The sequence below is a fragment of the Anolis sagrei genome, chromosome X, assembly GCF_037176765.1.
Source record: "Anolis sagrei isolate rAnoSag1 chromosome X, rAnoSag1.mat, whole genome shotgun sequence".
In the NCBI taxonomy this organism is placed as follows: Eukaryota; Metazoa; Chordata; class Lepidosauria; order Squamata; family Dactyloidae; genus Anolis; species Anolis sagrei.
The window spans coordinates 74,281,866-74,302,278 of record NC_090034.1 but is presented as its reverse complement, the minus strand read 5'-3'; the positions used below and the strand labels follow the sequence as shown (position 1 = coordinate 74,302,278).

Here is a 20,413-nt window from a genome sequence, read left to right as displayed (position 1 = left end):
CCCACAAATTGGAGAAACGTCTAATTGTAAACCTGGGGAGCAACTAATGCCATCGCATTAGAGAATTGGCCAAACATCCAGAAGATTTCAAAAAATCCACTTCCCCACTGAAGTCGAGCATGTCCCGTCCCCCAAATAAGGGATGGTAACTTATAGTTCTGCAAAGGGCAAGGGTACCAGACTGCACAAAGGGGTTAAGTTTTGGTCAATTTGCCAAGACAGTAGCAACAACAAGGACCCCATGAGACTTTCAGGGAAGAGCCTGGCCTTGGGGTCCCAATCCTTGGAGGAAGTTATAGTTTCCCAAGGACTTATAGTTTCCCAAGGACTAAGGACCAGCTTGATCTTGGCGCTGCAAGAATCCATTCCTTGGCTCAGTGGAGATCATCAAGCACCCTTTTGTGACTGTTGGACTTTCTTCCATTTCTTTTTGGCTCTAAATAACTCATTTTCACATCTGAACTTCCCCATTATGAACTATGGACACATGTTTTATTAACATTATTATTTTAATCAATTTCTCTGGCGGGCAGGGGTAGGGAAGGGATGCTTGATATGAATTTCTTTGGATTCCTATATTTCCCCATGTATTTTTCCTTATTTTTTGCCCTGGCTCCCAACCCCTTCCCCTTTTCGAGAAGGGGGAACTAACGAAGAAGTTGCCCTTTGGCGCTGAAAAGGGCAATCAGCGATCACAAACTCGCTGGAACTCTTGCATGGACAATAGAACTTGAAATTCCTATTTGATTTCGGAATTGGGACCGTCAAACTGGAATTTCCTTTGGCAAACTTTTTGATCATTTCACAATGGGAGTGAAACGACTCTTGGGAGGTCGCCTCCCCCACTTTGTTTACTTCATTCAAAACTCTTCATAGCAAACATCCACCCCAAGCCTCACCTTTGTGCCTTATCTGATCATAGCAGGAAAACCTGGCTTAAGTAATCAACACCAATCACCCACCCATCACATAACAATAAAAGCTGGTTTCTCTAGCTGGCCGATTCCCGGACGCAGGAAACTCAGGACATTTAATTCCATAATCCTATCATCAATGCTTTGTTTCTTTTCCGTCCCACCTCCCTCTTCCTGTTTCGCTGAAGCGCCAGAGCGGTGGGAGCTTCCTGATAGGCTCCCGCGCAGCGGAGGAGCCCTGTGATTGGTCCTGGCGAGGGGGGGATGGCCGAGCCTCCTCCCAGCTGTTATCCAGCCAGCCAATCACCAGCGAGCTGGGCGGGAAGCGGGAATTTTGAAACTTCTAAGCCTGTAAACCCTATAAAAATGTCTCTGATCTTTGTACTGGCATGCTCTGTAGGCGAATGATTGCTACATTGCATCCTTTTCAGCTAATAAAAACACCTCAGTGCCGCTTCTTCAATTTTGGTGAGGTTTATTTCGAATTTTTAATTTAATAAAATTGCTGAAATCAGGCTTTTCTAGCTCGCCAAAGTAGCGATCCCTCTTTGGTGGGGTCCCAGGGTCCCTCCTCCTGGGGAAGATCCTCCTAAAGTTCCCATCGGCTTCACCACCACCTCATGAAACGTTTTAAAAGAATGCTGGCCGTCACGATTAAAATACGCAAATAATGCTCTATCCTGCACTTGAAGCCAAAGTAATGTGATGAAAAGAGTGGCTTCCCGGACTTTAACTGTAGCCCTTAATGGTATTGCCCCCTTTTTTTGATTACAAAAAATTACATACTGTCTACTGTTCCATCTTGAGGTTCTTCCTCTTCTGTTTCTTCTCCTTCCTCATTAACCTCTTCACTTTCTTCATCTTAAACAGAAAAAGAACAAGGCAGGAATTTTAGAAACTTTCTGGCCCTCAGGGTTTAGTTAGGAAGGAATTTGCCATATTCCCAATTGGACTATTTATACATGTTATCTAGGGGCTGGGCTTTAGCACAGCCGGTTAACCGCCAGCTGCAGAAAATCCTGCCAGTCGCAAGGTTGACAGTTCAGTCTCCAGTCAAAAGACCCTTCGGAGTTTAGGAATGACTGGGAACCCTTCAAAACGTTTCTAGAAGGAAAGACTATCTCAACATGGAGATTTCACGTTTGACCATTATTATTATTATTATTATTATTATTATTATCTATATATATTAAAATGCTCTGTGCGTAATGAGTACCTTAAAAACAAAAGAACCAATGAACGAAATCACACCAAATTTGGCAACAAAACGTCTCACATCACAAGGAGTGACCATCACTCAAAATATTATGATTGTGTCATTTGGGAGATGTAGTTTCTGGGATTTATAGTTCACTTATAATCAAAGAGCATTCTGAACTCCACCAACAATGGAATTGAACCAAACTTGGCACACAGGACTCCCATGACCAACAGAAAACACTAGAAGGGTTTGATGGGCATTGACCTTGAGTTTGGGAGTTGTAGTTCACCTACATCCAGAGAGCACTGCGGACTCAAATAATGATGGACCTGGACCAAACTTAGCACAAATACTCAATATGCCCGAATGTGAACACAGATGGAGTTTGGGGGAAATAGACCTTGACATTTGGGAGTTGTAGTTACTGGGATTTATAGTTACAATCAGGGAGCATTCTGAACCTCACCAACGATAGAATTGGGGCAAACTTCCCACCCAGAACCTCCATGACCAACAGAAAATACTGTGTTTTCTGGTGGTCTTTGGTGACCCTTCTGACACCACCGTGGTGACTCCCCCTCCCAGAGTCTTGACTTCCCAGGTTGAGAAATCCTGCCTTAAGGCCATCCAGTCCAACTCCCTTCACCAGGCCAAGAAAACATAATCAAAGCCCTCCTGACAGAGGGCCATCCAGCCATTCACACACACACATATATGTATATGACAGATGCAGTATCATAGATTTGAAAGGGACCCCTAAAGAAAGACAATTATATGTTGCATATTCCAGAGTAGGCAAACCAGACAATCTCCACATCAACACGAGCAAAGAAAACAGCAAGAAATACTGTTTACCCACAAGCATAAAAACATTACATATATTAGAAACCAACACTTTCTCATTACTTTATTTTCCAGATCACCAGACTGGGCCACAGCAACACATGGCAGGGGACCGCTAGTAAAATCTAAATGTTCATCACATTGTTTAACTACCTTCTGAAGAAAGACCTGATGAAGAATCCCTTGGAGCTATTTGATGTGACAATGTGTTGTCGAAGGCTTTCATGGCTGGAATCACTGGGTTGCCGTGAGTTTTCCAGGTTTTGTGGCCATGTTCCAGAAGCATAGGTGTGGGTGAAACGTCAGGAAAGAATGCTTCTGGAACCTGGCCATACAGCCTGGAAAACTCACAGCAACCCACTGAACTCCTTGTGTTTCTCACACCGAAAAGGCACCATGTTGTCATACCTGGTTCAAAGTCAAGGCTTCTCAAGATTTCTATGGCGCTCTCTGTGTCTAAAGTGAAATAGTCCATGTTTTCAAAGCCTGACTCGATCTTCTCCAATTGAGCCCCTTTTGATGCATCCACAATTCTAGGGGAGGAAACAAAACAGAACAAGGGTTTTTCATCTTGTGATAATTACACGCAGCAAATTGCGGTCTTGTTTTTGGCTTTCATTTCAGTGCTTCAGTAGATTGCATTATATTATTTGAAAGATAATTCTAAACCATCTCTGTAATGAATGATGATACATCGATACTTTCAACAGGGAGAGAAAGCAGCCTTTTTTGATATTTGGGGCAAGAAAATGGAACATGAAAAACAGGGAGGAATTGTGTAGATTCCTTAAAAGTAAAGGTTACCATAAAAGTAAAGGTTTCCCTTGACATTCAGTCTAGTCGTGTCCGACTTTGGGGGGTGGTGCTCCTCTCCATTTGTAAACTGTAGAGCCGGTGTTGTCCATAGACATCTCCTAGGTCACGTCGCCAGCATGACTGCATGGAGCGCCATTACCTTTTGCCTGAAGTGGTATCTATTGATCTACTCAAATTTGCAGGTTTTAGAACTGCTAGGTTGGCAGAAACTGGGGCTAACAGTGGGAGCTTACCCCACTCTCCGGATTCGAACCACCGACTTTTCAGTCAGCAAGTTCAGCAGCTCAGCAGTTTAACCCACTGCACCACCTATTGATGTACTCACACTTTTCGAACTGCTAGGTTGGCAGAAGCTGGGGCTAACAGTGGGAGCTCACCCCACTCTCCGGATTCGAACCACCGACTTTTCGGTCAGCAAGTTCAGCAGCTCAGCAGTTTAACCCACTGCACCACCTGTTGATGTACTCACACTTTTCGAACTACTAGGTTGGCAGAAGCTGGGGCTAACTGGGAGCTCACCCCACTCTCTGGATTCAAACCGCTGACCTTTTGGTCAGCAAGTTCAGCAGCTCAGTGGTTCAACCCACCGTGCCATGTATTGATCTACTCACACTTGCATATTTTCAAACTGTTAGGGGGCTAAAAGTGGGAATTCACCCCGCTCTCCAGATTCGAACCGCCAACCTTTCGTCAACAAGTTCTGTAGCTCTGCGGTTTAACCTGCTGCACTACTGGGGGCTCATAAAAAAGGACCATATTGCTCCACAAATAAGATTTCTGGCCTCCCAAAAACAAAGTGTTCTATCAGACCGAACGTTTCTATCATTGCAGAAATTGAGACATTTTTCCGATCCAGAATTCTGGCAGTTGCAATGTTTATCCATACCTAAAACCTACAATTGGCACCCCATATTCATGGGTTTCTCTTTCATGAATTTGATTATTTGCAAATTAACAATTCGACCAAACTCACTTCATCTCCTACATTTAGAGGGTTTCCTGTGTCAGTCATAACAACTAATATTTTGCACACAGAAATTGCTATAAAGAGACAAGAAAATATATATATACAGGACTTACGTTTTAATGAGCTGCTTTGCACTCTGCAATGAGATAAAGAAGAAAAAGACAAAATATTATATTATTAGTTGATAAACAGTCAGTTTGAGAACAGTCTGTTCAGCAGAAGCCTCTCGCGTTTGTTTATTCAATTATCCCATCGTGATCATTATCATAGTAGAGCGTGTAATTTGTACTTGATTAATTATCCATTTAATTTATTTATTTTGTGGTATGGACATCAAACATCCTGGTATCCCCTGGGCAACGTCGTTGCAGACGGCCAATTCTCTCACACCAGAAGCGACTTGCAGTTTGACAAGCCGCTCCTGACATGAAAAAAATTGCTTTGGTCATAAAACATGGGGAAAATTGATTACATGGCACAACCTTTGTGTGTCACAAACTTCATTTAACGTGTGGAGGACGAAGTTTCTCTTTCCAGGACAAAGCTTTGCCTTTTAGTCAACTGTCACCAAGTTTTTAGGATACAACCAGTCAGGAACAGACATGTATTACCGAGAAACAAACCAACATAAAAACTCAGTGTTTTCTCAGTGTAGAGACATAAAGACATTAAAAAAATGCGCATTTTTGGCCCAGAACCAGCATATTCCCGTGTGATTCCTCCCGCGTTTTCAGGGAACGGTGTTTGGCCACCCACTATTTTGAACCGGAAGATCCTGGGATAAAGGGACTATCTGGAGGGGCCCATAGTGTTATAGTTGTAGCATTTAGTGCAGTGTTTCTTAGCTTGCCTAATGCCACAACCCCTTAATACAGTTCCTCGTGTTGTGGTGACCCCCAACCATAACATTATTTTCGTTGACACTTCATAACTGGAATTTTGCTCCTGTTATGAATTGTAATGTAAATATCTGATATCAAAGATGTATTTTCATTAACTGGACCAAATTTGGCACAAATACCCGATATGCCCAAATTTGAGTAATGGTGCTGTTGGGGAGGATTGGTTTTTGTCATTTGGGAGTTGTAGTTGATGGGATTTATCGTTCACCTACAATCAAAGAGCATATCTGAACTCCACTAATGATGGAATTGAACCAAACTTGGCACACAGAACTCTCATGACCAACAAAAAACACCGGAATGGTTTGATGGGCAAACCCTTCCGGATTGTGGCACAGCTGGCTGAGTGTCAGCTGCATTAAGATCACTCTGACCAAAAGGTCATGAGTTTGAAGCCAGCCCAGGTTGGAATGGGTTTCCAACCAGTTGTGTGTAGCCTGTTGTCGACCTTTGAAACCCGAAAGACGGTTGCATCTGTCAAGTAGGAAAATTAGGTACCACCTTATAAGTGTGGGGAGGCTAAATTAATTGATTTATGAGGCCATAAAGAAGACTCCAGCAAAGCATTCCAGCGGGGAAGCATGCGGGGAATGTGGAAGCGACAGCTCCCCTGGCGGCCAGAAAAAGTTAAATAGCCTCTGTCTATATCTGTATATGTTTGTATGTCAAAAATTGGCATTGAATGTTTGCCATATATGTGTACACTGTAATCCGCCCTGAGTCCCCTGCGGGGTGAGAAGGGCGGAATATAAAAGCTGTAAATAAATAAATAATAATAAATAAATTGACCTTGAGTTTTGCAGTTGTAGTTCACCTACATCCAGAGAGCACTGTGGACTCAAACAAGAATGGATCTGGGCCAAACATGGCACGAATACTCAATATGCCCAAATGTGAACACTAGTGGAGTTTGTGGAAAATAGACCTTGCAATGGTCTGTTTTCGGAAAATAGACCTTGCAATTAGGGAGTTGCTGGGTAGTTGCCGGGATTTATAGTTTACCTACAATTCTGAACCCCACTAATGATATTATTGGGCCAGATTTCCCACACAGAACCCCCATGAACAAAAGAAAACACTGTGTTTTCTGATGATCGTTGGCGACCCCTCTGACACCCCCTCATGACCCCTTCAGGGGTCCCGACCCCCAGGTTGAGAAACACTGATTTAGTGATTCAATGTATTCTACTCTAATCTTTTGTCTTGTTAGTCATGCAAACATGTATATTTATTACTCTCTCTGTTTCTGTACAGTTTGATTTTTGCTTGATGTTGTCTAAAATTTATATGCTCAATGATAATAATACTGATAATAAACAAAATAAAGAAATGCAAATTCAAAAAAAAGTTTGGCTCACCAGGAGGAAATCAGCCCCTCCTTCCTCCTCCATGGACTGAATGGCGGACTCCACCAGTTTGGAAGACTTCTCTAGCTGATCCTTGTATTGGTGGATGAGGTTCTTCATGAAGCCAACCTTCTCTTCTTGCTCCTTAGTGACACGCTCCAACAGCTCATTCCTCTTCTCCTGCAAGATGGCAATGAGAGCTTCGAACTTCTCATGCAAAGACTGCTTGACCTGACTGCCATTCTCCTGCCAAGTAACAAAAAAAGGATATAAAAAGGAATAAATTAATGAGTGAACCACCAGTTCCGAGTGGAGAATGTGAGAGGATATGGGAAGTAGAATCATAGAACCATAGAATCCTAGAGTTGGAAGAGACCTCGTGGGCCATCCAGTCCAACTTCATTCGGCCAAATCCATCTAAAATAACGTTGGCGGCTCTACATTATTAAATATGGTTTTCTGTGGTTGAGCAGATGGCGACTATTGGATATGTTTTGTATCAGAAACTATTTATTTATTTATTTACTTTATTTATATACCGCTTTTCTCAGCCCTCAGGCGACTCAAAGCGGTGAACAACATTGATACAAAACATCATGAGACAAGTATAGGGCAATTAAAAACAATTGTAACATAAATAATTAAACATCCGTATAACAATCATTAGCGCCTCAACAGTAAAATCAGAATCCAGTCTCATCATCCATTATTCTGTATTCCTATGTTCAATTACACTGTTTAATCAAATGCTTGTTCGAACAGTCAGGTCTTCACTTTCCTCCGAAACGCCAGCAGGGAGGGGGCCGATCTGATATCTGCAGGCAGGGTGTTCCACAGCCGAGGGGCCACCACTGAGAAGGCCCTGTCTCCCGTCCCCGCCAAACGCGCCTGTGATGCGGGCGGGACAGAGAGCAGTGCCTCCCCAGATGATCTTAGTGTCCTAGTTGGTTCATAAGAGGAGATGTGTTCGGAGAGGTAAGTAGGGCCAGAACCGTTTAGGGCAGGGGTCCTCAAACTAAGGCCCGGGGCCCGAATGCGGCCCTCCAAGGTCATTTACCCGGCCCTCGCTTAGGGTCAACCTAAGACTGTAATGACTTGAAAACACACAACAACAACAACAACAACAACCCTATCTCATCAGCCAAAAGCAGGCCCACACTTCCCATTGAAATACTAATAAATTTATATTTGTTAAAAATTTTCTTCATTTTAATTATTGTATTGTTTTAAGTGGTTTTTGCACTACAAATAAGATATGTGCAGTGTGCATAGGAATTCATTCATGGTTTTTCAAATTATAATCCGGCCCTCCAACAGTTTCAGGGACTGTGACCTGGCCTTCTGTTTAAAAAGTTTGTGGACCCCTGGTTTAGGGCTTTATAGGCTAACGCCAGCACTTTGAATTGAACTGAAACTAGAGCTGATGTGGTCTATCCAATGCAATTTTCTGAATGAGCATCCCAAATAACCAGATCAAATCTAAAGTTGACCAAAAACAGATTCATAAACCTTTTGTAACTAATGTTACAGAGTGGTCCCTGGTCAAAGTGGTCCCTGGTCCAAGTGGTCCCTGGTCCAAGTGGTCCTTGGTCCAAGTGGTCCCTGGTCCAAGTGTCCCCTGGTCAAAAAAAGGTTGGGAACCACTGATCTAAACTTTACATGGAATGAAAGCTCATACTTCCTGCAAATTCCTCTTGCCATTTTGAGGGACTGCAAAATAACTCCCCAAAAGAACATATTTTGGCTTACAGGAGGGTCAAAGGAGAGAACTCCACCCCTACCGATCTGCTACCGGGCTGAATTCAAAGTGCTGGCAATGGCCTTTAAAGCCCTAAATGGTTCGGGCCCAAGCTACCTATCCGACCGCATCTCTGCCTATGAACCCACCAGGACTTTGAGATCTTCCAGGGAGACCCTGCTCTCGATCCCACCTGCTTCTCAAGCTCGGCTGGCGGGGACGAGAGATAGGGCCTTCTCGGTGGTGGCTCCTCGGCTGTGGAACACCCTTCCTACGGACATTAGACTAGCACCATCTCTAATGGTATTCCGCAAAAAAGTGAAGACCTGGCTGTTTGAGCAGGCGTTCCAATAATTAGTGCAATGATTGGTTAATGAACGCTGGAATGGAACAATGGATGACTAATCTGGAACATGTTTTTGATGACGAGACGACAGTGAATGGGTATTGTAGTAATTGTTTATTAATTGTGTAATGTGTTAGGTTGTTAACTGTTTCTATACTGTAGCACTGAATTTTTGCTGTTCGTATTTGTTGTGAACCGCTGTGAGTCGCCTTCGGGCTGAGAACAGCGGTATATAAGTAAGGTAAATAAATAAATAATAAGTTGCCCTTATTTGAGGTTTATATCCATGAAACATCTCCTCTCGGGCTGCTTTGATTTGGAGAAAGGCCTGGGACTGAATTGCACAGATGGAGGCGCATTTCTCTTTGACTCTCCTCTCCAGCAAAGCCTGCACCATCAGCCATTGCTCAGGCTTAGGTTTCCCTTCCAGCACTTGAGTTTCGAAGGGCTCAGCCATTCGTGGCATTCCTCACCTCCGTGGTTTTGCAGGACTCCTCCAGCTGGTTGATGATGGTCTGGATTCTGTCGTTCCCTGCCACCAGCATAGAAATGCAGTTGCTCAGCTCTGTCTGTGAAGGAAGAGGATAAAAATAGGTCTCAAATCTCTGCTCTCCATTTTTGAGTCAGAGGAAAACAGCACAAAGAATGGCAAGAAAGGAAGAGGGTCCTGGTAGCTGAAAGTCCAACTGGGAAAACAGTGTAAGGTGGTGGTTCTCAACCTTCCTAATGCTGCGACCCCTTAATACAGTTCCTCATATTGTGGTGACCCCCAACCATAAAATTATTTTCGTTTCTACTTCACAACTATAATTTTGCTTCTGTTCTGAATCATAATGTAAATATCTGATATGCAGGATGTATTTTCATTAACTGGCACAAATACCCAATACACCCAATTTTGAATACTGGTGGGGTTGTGGGGGGATTGATTTTGTCATTTGGGAGTTGTAGTTGCTGAGATTTATAGTTAACCTTAAATCAAAAATCATTCTGAACTCCACCAATGATGGAATTGATCCAATCTTGGCACACAGAACTCCCATGACCAAAATATTTCAAGGATTTGGTGAGCATCGACCTTGAGTTTTGTAGTTCACCTACATCCAGAGAGCACTGTGGATTCAAACAATGATGGATCTGGACCAAACTTGGTATGAATCCTCAATATGCCCAAATGTGGTGGAGTTTGGAGAAAATAGACATTGACATTTGGGAGTTGTATTACTGGGATTTATAGTTCACCTACAATCAAAGAGCATTCTGAACCCCACCAAGGACAGAAATGGGCCAAACTAAGTTGACAATGGAGTCACATTGAAGGACCTAGAGATCCCTAGAAATAACTTCTTTTTCATCAGATATACAGGAATAATCAAACCCTCAGAAGTCAAAGCCACAGATGTAGAGACATAACCACATTCCACATGTCTGTGGTGCCAAATTCAGTCCATTTCTTTCTGTTTTTCTCTGAAATGTTCTGCATGTTTAATACATAAATTTACTGTTATTTATTTAAAGCATTTACATTCCGCCATTCTCATTCCAAAGGGGACTCAGGGCAGAGCACAGAACACATACACAGCAAACATTCAATGCCGGAACATAAAATCAACTATAAATATACATAAACACTAAAACCAGACATCTCCACTTTGAAATACAATTGTTTAAAACCATCTCAGATCAGCCATACCAAATCCGATCAGCAGGGTAACGTTTTCTATTGTTGCCTTATTGCAAAGTCCCAAAGGCTTGGTCCCACAGCCAAGTTTTTACCATCCTTCTGAAGGACAGGAGGGAGGGGGCTGATTTAATCCCACTAGGGAGAGAGTTCCATAGATGGGGGGCAATCACCGAGAAGGCCCTCTCTCTCATCCCCACCAATTGCACCTGTGATGGTGGCAGGACTGAGAGCAGCCCCCCCCCCCCCCAAAAAAATCTTAATCTCTGTGGTGGTTCATAAAGGGAGATATGTTTGGACAGGTAAACTGAGCTGGGACTGTTTAGGGCTTTATAGGCCAAAGCCAGCACTTTGAATTGTGCTTGGTAGCAAACTGGCAGCCAGTGGAGCTGACGCAACATGGGAGTTGTGTGCTCCCTGTATGCCTCTCCAGTTATTAACCTGGCTGCCTCTCATTGGACTATCTCAAGCTTCTGAACAGTCTTCAAAGGCAACCCCACATAGAGCACATTGCAGTAGTCTATCCTAGATGTAAAGAGAGTGTGGACCACCATGGCCAGGTCTGACTTCCCAAGGTACAAGCACAACTGGCGCACAAGTATTAATTGTGCGAAAGCTCCCCTAGCTACCACCACAACCTCAGGTTCTAGGCTCAGCGATGAGTCCAAGTGGACTCCCAAGCTGTGTAACCCCCATCCAGTACAGGCTGGAACCCTATACCCTGTTTGGCCTTGCGACTGACCAGGAGGACCTCTATCTTGTCTGGATTCAACTTCAATTTGTTCACCCTCATCCAGACCATTACAGCAGCCAGGCATCTGTTCACCACCTGGACAGCCTTCTTAGCATCTGGTGAAAAGGAGTAGTAGAGTTGGACATCATCTGCGTACAGAGGGCATCAAACTCCAAAACTCTGGATGATCTCACCCAATGGCTACATTAAGATGTTAAACAACATGGGGGAACAGTATTGAACCCTGCAGGACCCCACAGGACAATGGATATGGGGCTGAACAGAAGTCCCCCAACAACATCTTCTTGATATGATCCTCCAGGAAGGGTTGGAGCCACTGCAGAACAATACCTCCAAGACCCATCCTCGCGAGGTGACCCAGAAGGATCCCATGGTCTACAGCAGTGGTTCTCAACCTACCTAATGTCGCAACCCCTTAATACAGTTTCTTATGTTGTGGTGACCCCCAACCATAACATTATATTTGTTGCTACTTCATAACTGTAATTTTGCTACTGTAATCGTAATGTCAATATCTGATATGCAGGATTATTTTCATTCACTGGACCAAATTTGGCACAAATACTCGAAACGCCCAAATTTGAATACTGGTGGGGTTGGAGGAGAGTGATGTTGTCATTTGGGAGTTGTAGTTGCCGGGATTTATAGTTCACCTACAATCAAAGAGCTTTCTGAACTCCACCAATGATGGAACTGAATCCGACCTGGCCACACAGAAATCCCATGACCGACAGAAAATGCTAAAACAGTGTTTCTCAACCTGGGGGTCGGGACCCCTGAGGGGGTCGCGAGGGGGTGTCAGAGGGGTCGCCAAAGACCACCAGAAAACACAGTATTTTCTGATGGTCATGGGGATTCCATGTGGGAAGTTTGAGCCAATTCTATGGTTGGTGGAGTTCAGAATGTTTTTTGATTGTAATGAACTATAAATCCCAGCAACTACAACTCCCAAATGTCAAGATCTATTTTCCCCGGACTCCACCAGTGTTCACATTTGGGCATATTGAGTATTCATGCCAAGTTTGGTCCAGATCCACCATTGCATGAGTCCACAGTGCTCTCTGGATATAGGTGAACTACAACTCCCAAACTCAAGGTCAATGCCCATCAAACCCTTCCAATGTTTTCCATTGGTCATGGGAGCCAAGTTTGGTTCAAATCCATCGCTGGTGGAGTTCGGAATGCTCTTTGATTATAAGTGAACTATAAATCCTAGCAACTACAACTCCCAAATTACAAAATCAATCCTCGCCCAACCCCACTAGCATTCACATTTGGGTGTATTGGGTATTTGTGCCCAGTTTGGTCCAGCGAATGAAAATGCATCCTGCATATCAGATATTTACATTATGATTTATAACTGTAGTAAAATGACTGTTATGAAGTAGCAATGAAAACAATATTATGGTTGGGGGTCACCACAACATGGGGGACTGTATTAAGGGGTCACGCCATTAGGAAGGTTGAGAACCACTGTGCTAGAACGTCTTGGTGGGCATTTACCTTGAGTTTGGGAGTTGTAGTTCACCTAAATCCAGAGAGCACTGTGGACTCAAACAATGATCAATCTGGACCAAACTTGGCACAATATGTCCAAATGTGGACTTTGGTGGAGTTTGGGGGAAATAGACCTTGACATTTGGGAGTTGTAGTTGCTGGGATTTATAGTTCACCTACAATCAAAGAGCATTCTGAACCCCACCAATGATAGAATTAGACCAAACTTCCCACACAGAACCCCCATGACCAACAGAAAATATTGTATATTCTGATGGTCTTCGGGGACTCCTCTGATACCCCCTCACGACCCCCTCAGGGGTCCCGACCCCCAGGTTGAGAAACACTGGTCTACGGTATTGAAGTTAGCTGAGAGGTTCAAGAGAACCAACAGGAACACACTCCCCCTGTCAAGCTGTCTGTGGAGATTGTCCACTAAGGCAACCAAGGCTGTCTCAGTTCTATGATCCGGTCTGAAACCAGATTGCAACAAATCCAGAACACAGTAGGTAGAACATGGTCCTCCTCTTCCCCCTAAATATGTTTTAGGTGATCCAAACGAGGAGGACATGTTCATTCTACTTATTTTGGAAGAACTGACCAGCATTCACACATTGCATGTTCAGAACGGAAAGAAAGTACTGTTTCCAAAATATGGACAAAAGCAAAAATGGAGAGCTTTACCCCCATCTTTCCTAATGGGACAGAACCGTGGGTTGACTGGAGCCCAGTCATTGAAAGACTCCCCCATTCAGCTGCTCCCTTGGGAATGGGCGCCCTTTTCTCTACCTCGCAGCTCTTAAGTGTCTCTAAATATAACCCTCCGGGAACTGCTTGGGGGCTGCAGTCATCCGTGTATTTATTCATATCAGCTGCATGAGGGGTCAGAGGCTATTCCTGAAAGACACAGAGCGCAGCAGATGCAAACCTCTCCTCTGATCAGCTCTCTGCCCAAAAGGGAGACGTTTTCTCTCCTGCTCCGAGAGCCGATTGCCCTGCTGGTTAATGGGAATGGAATCCCCACTCAGGTCAAGGAAAGGACCCCTTTGTTCTGACCAAAATACCAAGTTGCCTAAACATTACTCTGTGGGGCATAAAGATAAAGCTGTTGCAATTATCCATTCTTGTATTGTCGGAGGCTTTCATGGCTGGACTCACTGAGTTGCTGTGAGTTTTTTTGGGCTGTATGGCCATGTTCAAGCAGCATTCTCTCCTGACATTTCACCTGCATCTGTGGCTAATGGTATCTTCAGAGAATCTGTTGGCAGTGAAGCAAGTGGAATGTATTTTTTTTTCATGTTAGGAGCAACTTGAGAAACTGCAAGTCGCTTCTGGTGTGAGAGAATTGGCCGTTGCCAGGGCACGCCTGGATGTTTGATGTTTTACCATCCTTGTGGAAGGCTTCTTTTGTGTCCCCGCATGGGGAGCTGGAGCTGACACAGGGAGCTCAACCTCCTCTCCCCAGATTCGAACCGCTGACCTGTCAGTCAGCAGTTTTGACGGCACCCATTGCGACACCAGGGGCTCCAGTGGAGTGTATATACCTGTGGAATAATGTCCAAGGTGGGAGAAAGAACCCTTGTCTGTTTAAAGCAGAGGTTCTCAACCTGGGGGTCGCGACCCCCAGGGGGGTCGCCTGGCCATTTCGGAGGGGTCGCGAGACTGCCTCCGTTGGCCCCGCCCCAAGGGCACGGGTTCAAATCCAGGGTTGTTTGGGTTCAGAGTGCTCTCCAAATGTAGGCGAACTACATCTCCCCTAACTCACTTTCACTTCCTCTCAAACTGCTCCAGTATTTTCTGTTGGTCATGGGGGTTCTGTGTGCCAAGTGTGGTCCTGATCTGTCATGTGTGGGGGTCTCGGCTGTGGAAGTCAGAGCTGAATTGGTCGAAGGTACTACAGATACCATCGTCTGTTGTCCACACTCTCCCAAACATATTGTTTTTGTGATTAATCACTATGCATTAATAATGTTCAATTTATGACATCCTGCAAAGTCAATCAGTGAGGGTCTCTCCAGAGAGGTAACCTGGCCTCTCTCGCCTGGAGACATCCAGGCAACATTCTTGCATTTTAGGGCCCTTCCACACAGCCAGAATATCAAGGCAGATAATCCACAATATCTGCCCCCGGTGGCGCAGTGTGCTAAACCGCTGAGCTGCTGAACTTGTTGACTGAAAGGTTGGCGGTTCAAAACCAGGGAACGGGGTGAGCTCCCGCTGTTAGTCTCAGCTTCTGCCAACCTAGCAGTTTGAAAACATGTAAATGTGAGTAGATCAATAGGTACCGCTTGTGCAGGAATGTAAGAATGCTCCATGAAGTCATGCTGGCCACATGACTTTGGAGGTGTCTATGGACAACGCTGACTGTTTAGCTTAGAAATGGAGATGAGCATCACCCCCCAGAGTTGGACACGGCTAGACTTAATGTCAAGGGGAAACCTTTACCTTTTTATCTGCTTTGAACTGGGTTATCTGAGTCCACACTGCCATATAATCCAGTTCAATGTGGATTTTATACAGCTGTGTGGAAGGGGCCTAGGAATTATATATGTACTTTTCAAGGTTCTTGATTTAGCAGGGACTGTCTTGATTTTTTTTTCGTGTCAGGAGTGACTTGAGAAACTGCAAGTCGCTTCTGATGTGAGGGAATTGGCCGTCAGCAAGGACGTTGCCCAGGTGACGTCCAGATGTTTTGATGTTTTATCATCCTTGTGAGAGGCTTCTCTCATGTCCCCGCATGAGGAGCTGGAGCTGGCAGAGGGAGCTCATCTGCACTGTCCCTGGATTCAAACCTACGACCTGCCAGTCTTCAGTCCTGCTGTCACAGAGGTTTAACCCACTGTGCCTGCCTTGATGAATCCTCCTTTATCCCACTTTTTCAACTGCTTTAGACACATCTCGCTTTGGGAGGGATGAGGTTGGCTCTATTAAATGGGTAGGGTTTTCTCAGAGGAGCAGCCAATCCAAGGATGATTTTGCTAGAGGTACAAAGTTTGAAATGGAGCCCCTGGTGGCGCAGTGGGTTAAAGCACTGAGCTGCTGAGCTTGTTGATCCAAAGGTCGCAGGTTCGATTCCGGGGAGCGGCATGAGCTTCCGCTGTCAGCCCTAGCTTCTGCCAACCTAGCAGTTCGAAAACATGCAAATGTGAGTAGATCAATAGGTACCGCTCAGATAGGAAGGTAACGGCGCTCCATGCAGTCATGCTGGCCACATGACCTTGGAGGTGTCTACGGACAACGCCGGCTCTTCGGCTTAGAAATGGAGATGAGCACCACACCCCAGAGTCAGACATGACTGGACTTAATGTCAGGGGACAACCTTTACCTTACAAAGTTTGAAAACCATTTGCCAACCTGAAGTTGATGAACATGGCCGCTGTCACTCTGCTTCTTACCTTTTGTCCCTGGAAGACGCTTTGGAGGGGCGCGACTTCGCAGTCTTTGTGAGCCCCAAAGACTTTGCACATGGAGCAGGTGGGCACCTCACAGGTTAAGCAGTAGATGTTGATCTTCTCGTCCTCGTGATCTTTGCACATTGGGTGGTTGCCCTTCTTCAGGGGTCGGCTGGAGGGAACACAAGGAAAACAACATGGCGCATTGAAACCAGAAGCTAAATTGATGAATTAACGCTAGGGAGGAGGGATGCCAGACTCTCCAACATTTCACAGATGAAAGCCAGGACATACTTAGCCAAGCAACATCAGAGTGTAGCTAAGATGGCAAAATTACTCCAGAGGAAGAAAAGACGAACTACCCAGTTTCCCCAACAATAAGACCCAACCAGAATATAAGTCATAGCATGATTTTTTCCAAGGATACTCATAATGTAAGCCCTACCCCAAAAATAAGGAAGTCATTCCATGCCAAGTGGTTTATTTATTTATTTGCTTACTTACTATACTTGTATAGTGCCTTTCTCAGCCTTGTTGGTGACTCAAGGCAGTCTAAACCTTCCCACCATCATGTATCTAATTTTTTTCAAATTTTAGCTGTAGCACCATTTAGATGTGAAACGTAAGTTTCCCAAAAGTGAGGTCTCTAACTGCAATTGTTGTTGATCTAGACCCCCTTATCTGAAGGGTAGTCAGTCAGCGTGCACACGACATTTCAGAAAATGCAATTTTGGGAGTCCAATAAAATTGTAACTAAATGTCTAAGAATGGCTAGTAAATTGAAATAATATACAGTTTTTTTTCTGCTGATTCCAATGAAATTAATTTTAACATTTTGGGTGCAAAATCCGGTCAAAAAAGTTGGCTCAAAGTGGGCATCAAAATGTGTCGTTATATATTTTGACCAATCTTGGAGTCTTCGTGGACAACAAGTTAAACATGAGCCAACAATGTGATGTGGCGGCAAAAAAAGCCAATGGGATTTTGGCCTGCATCAATAGGAGCATAGTGTCTAGATCTAGGGAAGTCATGCTACCCCTCTATTCCGCCTTGGTTAGACCACACCTGGAATATTGTGTCCAATTCTGGGCACCACAATTCAAGAGAGATATTGACAAGCTGGAATGTGTCCAGAGGAGGGCGACTAAAATGAACAGGGGTCTGGAGAACAAGCCCTATGAGGAGCGGCTTAAGGAGCTGGGCATGTTTAGCCTGAAGAAGAGAAGGATGAGAGGAGATATGATAGCCATATACAAATATGTGAGAGGAAGCCACAGGGAGGAGGGAGCAAGCTTGTTTTCTGCTTCCCTGGAGACTAGGACGCAATGGAACAATGGCTTCAAACTACAAGAAAGGAGATTTCATCTGAAGATGAGGAAGAACTTCCTGACTGTGAGAGCCGTTCAGCAGTGGAACTCTCTGCCCCGGAGTGTGGTGGAGGCTCCTTCTTTGGAAGCTTTTAAACCCTAAGTCAAGGATCTTGTTGTCCAAAACTTTTCAGAAGTGTTCAATGTTCAAATAACAAGCCCTTGGAACTGGATAATCATGAGCTGCTGTCTTCAAGATCTATTTGAGAGCTTTACATTGTTCTCTGGCTGACCATGATCACAAACACTTTTCCCAATCATCCATTGTGGATAGGTGACTCCATTATCATCCCTCAACATTGGACATGGCGGTGGGGATGATGGGATTTACAATCCCTCAGTATCTGAGTTTGGGCAACCAAACCAACTAAATCAACCCTGGTTCCGAATCGACAGTGTCCTCTTGGGCACCTTCTACACTGCAACATAAAATCCAGATTATCTGCTCTGAACTGGATTATATGGCAGTGTAGACTCCTATAATCCAGTTCAATGCAGATAATGTGCATTATCTGCTTTGATAATGTGGATTGTATGGCAGTGTAGAAGGGGGCTGAGTACTGTATATACTCAAGTATAAGCCTAGATTTTCAGCCGTTTTTATCGGCTAAAAAAGTTCCTCTCAGCTTATACTCGGGTCAACGTTATTTAATATTTTACTCTGTTATTATTGTTTTTATTACATGTATTATTTTACTCTATTTATTATTATTGTTGCATTTATTATTTTACTCATTATTATTACATTATTATTTTACTTTATTATTGTTATTATTACATTTATTATTTTACTCTATTATTACTGTTATTACGTTCCCATTATTTTACATTATTATTATTATTATTATTATTATTACATTATGTTACTCTCTTTATTCTTATTGGAAGGATACATAAGCACATTTACGTTGAAGAAGGTTAGACTCAGAGTTGGACAGTCTAGATCTAGGGAAGTAATGCTACCCCTCTATTCTGTTTTGGTTAGACCACATCTGGAATATTGTGTCCAATTCTGGGCACCACAATTCCAGAGAGATATTGACAAGCTGGAATGTGTCCAGAGGAGAGCGACTAAAATGATAAAAGGTCTGGAGAACAAGCCCTATGAGGAGCGGCTTAAGGAGCTGGGCATGTTTAGCCTGAAGAAGAGAAGGCTGAGAGGGGATATGATAGCCATGTATAAATATGTGAGAGGAAGCCACAGGGAGGAGGGAGCAGGCTTGTTTTCTGCTTCCCTGGAGACTAGGACGCGGAACAATGGCTTCAAACTACAAGAGAGAAGATTCCATCTGAACATGAGGAAGAACTTCCTGACTGTGAGAGCCGTTCAGCAGTGGAACTCTCTGCCCCAGAGTGTGGTGGAGGCTCCTTCTTTGGAAGCTTTTAAACAGAGGCTGGATGGCCATCTGTCAGGGGTAATTTGAATGCAATATTCCTGCTTCTTGGCAGGGGGTTGGACTGGATGGCCCATGAGGTCTCTTCCAATTCTATGATTCTATGATTCTATGTAAATATTCAAAAACATTTAACCTTCTGATGCCTCAATTAATGTAATTTTATTGGTATCTGTTTTTATTTTGAAACTGACCAGTAGCTGCTGTATTTACCACCCTAGGCTTATACTCGAGTCAATACATTTTCCCAGTTTTTGTGATAGAATTAGGTGCCTCGGTTTATATTTGGGTCGGCTTATACTTGAGTATATATGGTAAATGCTGAGAGTTGCTAGCTATTAATCCAGGATAATATTAGAGCAATTGATTAAGAAAGCGGCTTACACATTAAACCTACAGATGTCATCCTAGTAATATATATCCTTCGTGGAAATGCATTTTGGGTGGATTAAGGAGGAATCCAAATATAGGAGGGTAAGTGCTGAGGAAGAGACTTTTGGGGCATTATCTGATGAAGGAATACCGTTGGTCTCCCAAAATAAATCTGAGACGCAGCTCGCAAGCTTCTTGCACAGCATGGCATGGCATGTGGAGAAGGAAAGTCTAAACATAACCTCTCAGAGGAAGTTAATATTAGAGGTGAGGTGGGAACCAGTCCAATTCCTACTGTACCTAGAGGTGGCTAGGGTTCGACGTCTCTGCTGTCACGCCAGATTAGTCACACCTGGGATTAATGTGACGGAGTTGGACTCTGTTGTCTACCCTCAGAATGGAAGACGGGCTGATGGCACAATAGGCTACCAACTTCCAAACAAGAGTGAATTTGGTTTAACAAGCCCACACTATATCTCTGGTTTTAAGTGCTTGTTGGGAATCTGAGCTGTAAGGCTCTAAATCAGTGGTTCTCAACCTGGGGGTCGGGACCCTGGAGGGGTAGCGAGAGGGTGTCAGAGGGGTCGCCAAAGACCATCACAGACAGTATTTTCTTTTGGTCATGGGAGTTCTGTGTGGGAAGTTTGGCCTAATTCTACCGTTGGTGGGCTTCTGAATGCTCTTTGGTTGTAGGTGAACTATAAATCCCAGCAACTACAACTCCCAAATGTCAAGGTCTATTTTCCTCGAACTTCACCAGTGTTCACATTTGGGCATATTGAATATTCGTGCCAAGTTTGGTCCAGATACATCATTGTTTGAATCCACAGTGTAGGCAAACTACAACTCCCAAACTCAAGGTCAATGCCCACCAAACCCTTCC

General features: G+C 44.1%; 1 protein-coding gene across 1 annotated transcript in view; it reads right to left on the bottom strand.

Annotated features, from left to right (window-relative positions):
* Positions 1–20,413, bottom strand: part of TRIM63 (tripartite motif containing 63) — a 34,342-nt gene that overhangs the window by 2,869 nt on the left and 11,060 nt on the right. Inside the window, exons 3-8 of the mRNA XM_060784461.2 lie at positions 16,401–16,569; positions 9,547–9,642; positions 7,002–7,235; positions 4,855–4,877; positions 3,367–3,491; positions 1,701–1,775 (exon numbers count right to left, since the gene is read on the bottom strand). Of these exons, the coding sequence (XP_060640444.1) occupies positions 1,701–1,775; positions 3,367–3,491; positions 4,855–4,877; positions 7,002–7,235; positions 9,547–9,642; positions 16,401–16,569 (722 nt within the window). The remainder of the gene's footprint in view (positions 1–1,700; positions 1,776–3,366; positions 3,492–4,854; positions 4,878–7,001; positions 7,236–9,546; positions 9,643–16,400; positions 16,570–20,413) is intronic.